The sequence below is a fragment of the Apis dorsata genome, unplaced genomic scaffold (genome assembly GCF_000469605.1).
Source record: "Apis dorsata unplaced genomic scaffold, Apis dorsata 1.3 scaffold_525, whole genome shotgun sequence".
Lineage (NCBI taxonomy): Eukaryota > Metazoa > Arthropoda > Insecta > Hymenoptera > Apidae > Apis > Apis dorsata.
Genome location: NW_006263748.1, coordinates 689,369 through 696,833, shown reverse-complemented (window position 1 = coordinate 696,833; position 7,465 = coordinate 689,369). Strand labels below are relative to the sequence as shown.

The following is a 7,465-nucleotide window of genomic DNA, read 5'->3' as shown; positions in this document are numbered from 1 at the left end:
TATATAAATATATATATATATATATATATATAAACTTTTTCAATTTCGTTCAAAATTTTATTAATATTTATTTATCTATCTAATAAGAAAAAAAATATATTAATACAATAAGAATATTTTTCAAAAAATTTATAAAAATTATAATAACAATGAAGGAAAATTAATGTATTTTAGAAATATCATTAGTAATATATTTTAATTAATATTATATGTATTGATATTTACTTATATTGAATTATAAAAAAAAGATATAATTGTGTTAAAAGATAAAACTGTTTTGAAAAGAAGTCCTTGAATTAAAATTCCAGACATTACTAAAAGTAAGAATAGTTAATTATGTTGCTTTGTATGAGAATTAGTGACATAATGCAATGCATGTGACTCTATATTATAAGAAGTCTTTTGTTATTGGAAATTCAAATACTTCTTAAAAAACGTAAAAAAACATATATTTACTATAATTAAATAATTTTCACAAAATTAATATAAAAATAAAACTGGAAAAAAAATATTTTATAAATCTAATTGTATCTATTTTAATATTTCATAGTTTATAAATATAGGTAGAAAATCTATATTTATAAATTTAGAAAATTATTTTAGTATTTTTTTATATTGTTAATCATATTTTAAATATTTATTTTGCAATAATTGTATAATTTAACTTTGAATATAAAAATATTTGTTAATTTTTAATTGAAACAATAGAATTTTGGAACTCTAATCAGAACATTAATATCAATTTCGATAACAAGTCTTATCTACAATATGAGCATATTAATTTATAACATCAAACATTTAACTGTTTATATAAGTTATCAATATTTTTCTTCATAAAACTACGTATCACAATTGAAAATAGAATCTTCTTTTCTTTTCTTTTAGTATTATATAATTTTTTTTTTAAAAATCATATTTTTATATATCTATATTCCTATAAAAGAAAATTTTTTCAAAATTGTTATGTTATGAATTGATAAATATTATAAGAATTAAATAATTATAAGCTAAAAGTTAAAAATTATTAAGAATGATAAAATAATATATTATTAAAAGTATAATCTTATAATAATTGAAAAATTGATACAATTATCTTTGAATGCTAATATTTTCATGTTTTAAAATTTAATTATTTACATATAAACATTATTATTACATATAACATATACATATTACATTTCTATATCAGATATAAATATAAAAATTTAGTATATATCAGAGTATAAATATAAAATTCTTATTTATAACATATTTTACTAAAATGAAAATATACTTTTTATGATTTCAAACTGTTATAAATCTATGACAATTTTATTTATTTAAGATAGTAAAAAGTAAGATTAATATTGAAATAAATAATAAGATTAAAAATAATAATAAATAAATAAATCCTTATTTATGAATTTATATAACAATAAAAACATACATACATGATATTTTTAATTGTAAAACATAAAATTTGGAAAAATATTAAATTATATTAATATAATAATAAAATGATTATTAAATCTAATAAAAACTTTTAAAAATTGATTTATTATAATTATATAACTTACATAGTAGATGTATTTAAATGTAACATTTGTAGTAGATAAATAAAAAATATGAAATCAAAAATTATTTTTAAAGCCATCTTTAAGTTTCCTAATGACTTATCTGCTTCACTAATAAACTTGGACTGATTCTTTCTTGCATATACATACTCTTGAGTAAATTTGTTGGAAACTAAACATTACTCAACCATTCCTCCCACTAACAGTATTTCTTTATAAAGCGAACATTTAGATGTTTATATGATGTATATATGATGTTATATGATGATATGATTATAAATTACAATATAAGATATTTTAAAACTGTGAAATAAATATATATGAAATAATTAAATAAATATTATAAAAAAAAAATTTTTTTTATATCATTTTATTAAGTTTTAATTTTTAAACTATAACAAATAAAAACTTTAAAATATAAATTATGATGCATACTTATATATATTAAATTAATGATACTAATTTCTATATACAATATTTATTTTTATGATTTTTTAAAANTATATACATATATAAATTGATATCATATTGATATTTATTATATATTAATATTTGTTAATATCATATTAATATTTGCTTTATATTTTTAATTATATAATAAGTATTATATATTTTACAATGTAAATATCATTATATTTAATTTATTTTTATATTTTTAAGACATTCAGTTCACAATGTCTTAAAATTAAAATTAATTATTAATTGATTCAAAATTAAATAAATTTTCATCTTTTAAAAAATTCTATATATATCATTAAAAATTGATATTAAAAAAGTAGAAATATATTAAAAAATATATAAAATCTTACAGAACTTTATACAATTCGTTAGTTACATATTTAGCTCATTTCTACAATTGTAATCCGTGGTTTCATACGATTGAGAGTATAATTGAATAAATGCAAATTTTCTAATAATTTTGTTATTCTTATATAATGACGTTTAGTGTATGGTATGATAGATTCCAATGTGGAAGTTAATTTTGTTTGAAATTCCAAATTTTCTATTTCCATCATTAATGTGTTTATAATTATCTGTTAATCATAAACATTATAATCATAAAAATTTAGAAAAAAAATATTATAAATATATTATTATAATAAAATTTTTTACTTCAAAGAATAATATAATTTGCTAAGAATTTACCTGAGCAACTTGACAATTTTTACTATTAAAATTCCATATAACAGCACATTTCAGCAGTTCTTCTTTATAAATTGGTTTTAATTCATGAATTGTTTTTTCAAGATGAAAATTATTTTTTTTTAACATAGCTAAAAAAAATTAAAAATTGTAATAATAATAAAAAGATAATTAATTTTATTCAGTTATTAATTTATATAGGATGATTAATATATTTTATATATCCATTTTCTTTTTTGAAAAATGCTTTATATAATGTTATTAAGATAATAATTTTTTTTAAGATAATATATATCATTAATAATATTGTATATAATATATAAATTAATTAATAAAATTTATTCCAATAAAATATTGTATTATTTAATAATTAACTTTAAATACAATAAAAATTTTTATTAATACTTACTTTCTACAATTTTGAGAACTTGAAAAGGACGTTCTAATTTTAAAGCTAATTTTAATGCAGAAGTTAACTCATTTGCTTTAAATAAATTTGATAATTTTTGTTCTTCCAATGCAATTTGTTCTAATTCTTTTACAGCTTTTATCTTCTTTTCCTCAGTTACATCTTTCCAAATTACTAACAATGAATCACTTCCACCGCTAATAATAGTTTTTTCATTTTTACTAACTATAATTAAAATATAAAATTATATATATATATATATATATATATATAATACAATATGTAAATAATGTTACAATAATATTTACCTGCAAGTGACCATATACGACTTTCATGCTGTTCTAAAATACATGTACATTCTGATGTTTTAATATTCCAAAGTTTCAAAAGACCATCTCCACTTGCTGTAATTATTTGCATTCCACGTGACAAAAATTCTGCTTTTAATACTGATGATTCATGACCTTCAAATGTCTAGCATATAAATAAAATTATTAAACATATTAATAATAATTATAATGAATAAAATGGAATTATATTATATTATAATTTAACGAATAAAGTTACTTTTAAACAGTGAAGTTCTGTTAATGACCAAAGTTTTATTGTGCAATCTGCTGATGTTGTTAGAAGTACTTGATCTATGGGTGAAAATCGTACACACCAAACTCCTCTACGATGTCCACGAAATACACCAAGTAATTGTAAATCAGCAGACCATAACTATAACATAGTATAAATATATTTAATAATAAATTATATAAAAAGAATATTATGTATTATATAAATTGATTTAATAAAAATACTATGTTAAATGGTACATCTAGTAATTTTTATATAATAATTTTTATATAAAAGTTATATGATTTGCTTATTAATCATAATATTTATTCCATAAATTATTTATTTTACTTTAATTCTTGTTATTCCTAAGAAAAAATTAAATACTTAACGATATCAATAATCGATATTTACAGATAATAAGAATCAATAATCTATTAAGTATAATTGCATTATTTGAGAAAAAATGAATAATGAATGAATTATAAAGTGAAGAATGTTATATATATATTTTATTGTCATATATATATTATTTTAAAAATAATCTATCATACCTTAGCTGTTTTATCTTGAGATCCAGTAGCAATTAATTTATCATTTGGTGAAATAGTTACACTGTTAATATCTTTTTGATGAGCCAATGTTGTATGAATAACATTTAAAGAACATGTACCTATGATTATTGAATATATAATATCAAGTATTAAAAATAATAATTCATAACAAATAAACATTATATTTACCTTTAAATTCAATATCATTTTGTAAATTCCATAATTTAAGACATAAGTCTTGACTAACAGAAACAAAAAACTTGAAAGATGTTTGAGAAATTGCAATACAACCAATAGGAGCAGTATGTCTAATAGCAGATGCGATGCAAGATACTTTATTTGTTTGTTTATCCATAAGCCATACACGAATACTATTATCCTATAAATTAGCAATTTATATATTATTCAATTTATAATTATTGTATATTATTTCAATTTATAATCAATATTTATTGTGTTTCTATATTTATCTTATCTTATAATAAAAAAAAGTATAATTTTTTTTCATTCTAAAAATATTACTTTCTTTGTAATTATTAAAATTTTGTAATTTTAATAATTTATTATTTTTTTTTATTGATTAAAAAACAATTGTATTATGATATATAACATATATAATAATATTATTTTTCAAATTAACTCTTTACATACCTTTGCTGCAGATAAAAGTAAATAGACATTAGCATGTGTTGTAGCAAGAGATAGCACAATATCTATATGACCACGTAACAATTCACAATTCATAGTTAAAGTATTGTATAATTTTATGTCGCAACTATTAGTAGCAATTGCTATATGGCTCTCGTTATCTCCAAGAAATACAATATCCAAAATTTCATCACTGTAACCTATTAACTATAAAAAATAATTATTATATATTTATCTATTAAATTATAAATTTTATTTTTATTTTAAAAATTGAATTTACCTGTTTTATACACTCAAATGTTTCTAATGAATGAATAATTATATTATGATCAACTGTAACTACAGCAAAGTTGTTACTGATATCATTATAAAGTAAATGTGTAATCGAAAGAGTTTCTGTTTCTTTTGCAGCTGATACAATGGAATTTTTTTGTGCATATATTTCTTTACCAGTTTTCATTTCCCAAATTTTTACAATTCCTTAAAAAGAATTTAAATTATAGAATAAATAAAAAATTTTTAAATAGTTATATATAAAAACATATTATATTAAATTTTAATTAAACAATCATTACAATAAAACATAAAAAACAAAACAACATTCATTTATTCAAATATAAAGAACAAAACAAAGTTGAAATAGAAATAAAAGAGATTCAATAATTATCTTTGATAGTAATTTGAACTAATTTAGACTATAGATTATAAACTATAGATTATATTTAGATTATAATTTAAAATAAAAAAGGCTATATTCATTATAAAAATATGCATTTTTAGTAGAATATTTCTTGACTATAAGATAATAAAAGGTTATGAATTAATATATTTGAAACTAAATATTAATTTGATCTTGATATAAATATTAATTTAACGTTAGTTTATTGTAAATATATAAGTATCTTTTATAATATGTTATAAAAAAATTTATAATTAAACCTTTTTCTCCTGCAGTAGCAATATGAATAGCATTTTCATCTTTGTTATAAAAAGATTCAAATAGTGATAAATTTTTAGGTATAATAAATGTATCTTCTATTTCTTCATAAACTGGTATAACTCGTATTGATGATTCAGAAGTTAGATCCCATAAAATAAGTACTCTATCTCTTCCTGAGCTATATAAAAAAATATTATAAATTATTCACATTAGAAATTTTTAAATCTATAGTATGTTACCTAATCAAATAATCCTGGTCCTTAATAAAAGATAAAGATGTAACTTTACTAAAATGTCCAGAAAGCATAATTTCTTTTTCACCAGTTTTAATATTCCATCCATGAATTTTAATATCATCTCCAGCAGCAAAGATAAGTTCTTTATCAATATTTGGATGAAAAACTAAAACACTATAATTATATTTTAATTTATGAATTTTATATATATATTTCATATATATATTTGAATATATGATTAAAAGATTTTTATATTTATTATATTATTATATTTATAAATAGAATAAAAGTTATATTTTTTTAAAATAAATACCTTATAACTCCTTGAACTCCTTTCAAATTATGAGTACAAGTATGATATTGTAAATTCCATAATCTGACAATACCATCACTACCTCCAGAAGCCATCAAATTTCTTTCCATGGAATGAGCAATATGAATTACAGGACCTTTGTGAATAGACTTCCATAATTTAATTAATTTATTATCTGTAATAATAATACTTATTATATTGAATAATAATTGCTTATAATTAAATTAAATAATATTACCTTTCCAATTCCATAATTTGAAAAGACCACTTTTATGATGTGTGATAATATTTAAGTTATTATTACTTGCAATAAATGTATTAATTGTATCTTCTTCATTATTATTATTTTCTCCTAAGTAAGATATTACTATACCTTTTTTTACTGATAATATAGAAACTGTACCATATTTTTGACAAAATATATATTGTCCATCTGTACTCCACTATAAGAAAAATTAATTTAATTATCTAATAAAATAAAAAAAAAATGAATAATATATATAACTTAATCAATATACTTGAACTTTTCCTCCTGTATAAAAAGCACCATGTTTAGATTCAACTTCGAAACTGAAATTAAATATAATTAATAAAATATATATAATATGAAGAATCAAATTTTAAAATTAAAATATAATCCATTACATAATCTAGGTATATGCTATTTATTTTATTTTATTTTATTTTATTCTTTTTTGATATAAAATTTCAAGTGTGATACAGAATTTTATTAATTACAGGATATTAAAGAAAAAAAAATTAATTAAATTAATTACTTACGCTTCTTTCAAAACAACACTACTCATGTTTTGTGAATTATCATAAAAATTTTATGTTTTATAAATAATTTTAATAATTAACACTTATTTATATATTATATTTATGTTAATCGATTATAAATAGAAATATATATTAGAAATAAAACGAAAATTAATTAAAAAACAATTATGAACAAATATAATACTTTTCTTCATGGATTATTTAATTTATTTTATGTTATGTTATTATATTTTATGTTATTTTTGTTTAATGTTATTTTATGAATCTTTGCGATCTTGTGGCACCTTATGAATCAATTTATCATAGCATGAAATTCGCGGTAAATATA

At 17.9% G+C, this 7,465-nt stretch overlaps 2 protein-coding genes across 3 annotated transcripts in view; both read right to left on the bottom strand.

Moving 5' to 3' along the window:
- The window catches only part of LOC116186246 (gamma-aminobutyric acid receptor subunit theta-like), a gene marked incomplete at its 3' end in the record, with an annotated part of 3,890 nt that extends 2,308 nt beyond the window's left edge, over positions 1-1,582 (bottom strand). Inside the window, exon 1 of the mRNA XM_031512899.1 lies at positions 1,557-1,582. Coding sequence (XP_031368759.1) covers positions 1,557-1,582 — 26 coding nt within the window. The remainder of the gene's footprint in view (positions 1-1,556) is intronic.
- Positions 1-7,343, bottom strand: part of LOC102674363 (transducin beta-like protein 3) — a 7,535-nt gene extending 192 nt beyond the window's left edge. Inside the window, exons 1-15 of one of the 2 annotated variants that reach the window (XM_006620713.2) lie at positions 7,138-7,343; positions 6,876-6,927; positions 6,596-6,800; positions 6,358-6,532; positions 6,048-6,218; positions 5,808-5,986; positions 5,149-5,348; positions 4,872-5,075; positions 4,410-4,599; positions 4,221-4,339; positions 3,673-3,828; positions 3,414-3,579; positions 3,106-3,330; positions 2,700-2,827; positions 2,368-2,587 (exon numbers count right to left, since the gene is read on the bottom strand). In XM_006620713.2, coding sequence (XP_006620776.1) covers positions 2,393-2,587; positions 2,700-2,827; positions 3,106-3,330; positions 3,414-3,579; positions 3,673-3,828; positions 4,221-4,339; positions 4,410-4,599; positions 4,872-5,075; positions 5,149-5,348; positions 5,808-5,986; positions 6,048-6,218; positions 6,358-6,532; positions 6,596-6,800; positions 6,876-6,927; positions 7,138-7,163 — 2,391 coding nt within the window. In that variant the 5' untranslated portion in view covers positions 7,164-7,343 and the 3' untranslated portion in view covers positions 2,368-2,392. Of the gene's footprint in view, positions 1-2,362; positions 2,588-2,699; positions 2,828-3,105; positions 3,331-3,413; positions 3,580-3,672; positions 3,829-4,220; positions 4,340-4,409; positions 4,600-4,871; positions 5,076-5,148; positions 5,349-5,807; positions 5,987-6,047; positions 6,219-6,357; positions 6,533-6,595; positions 6,801-6,875; positions 6,928-7,137 lie in introns of both variants that reach the window. The other variant, XM_006620712.2, reaches the window with a different exon arrangement.
- Between the last annotated feature and the right edge of the window lie 122 nt (positions 7,344-7,465).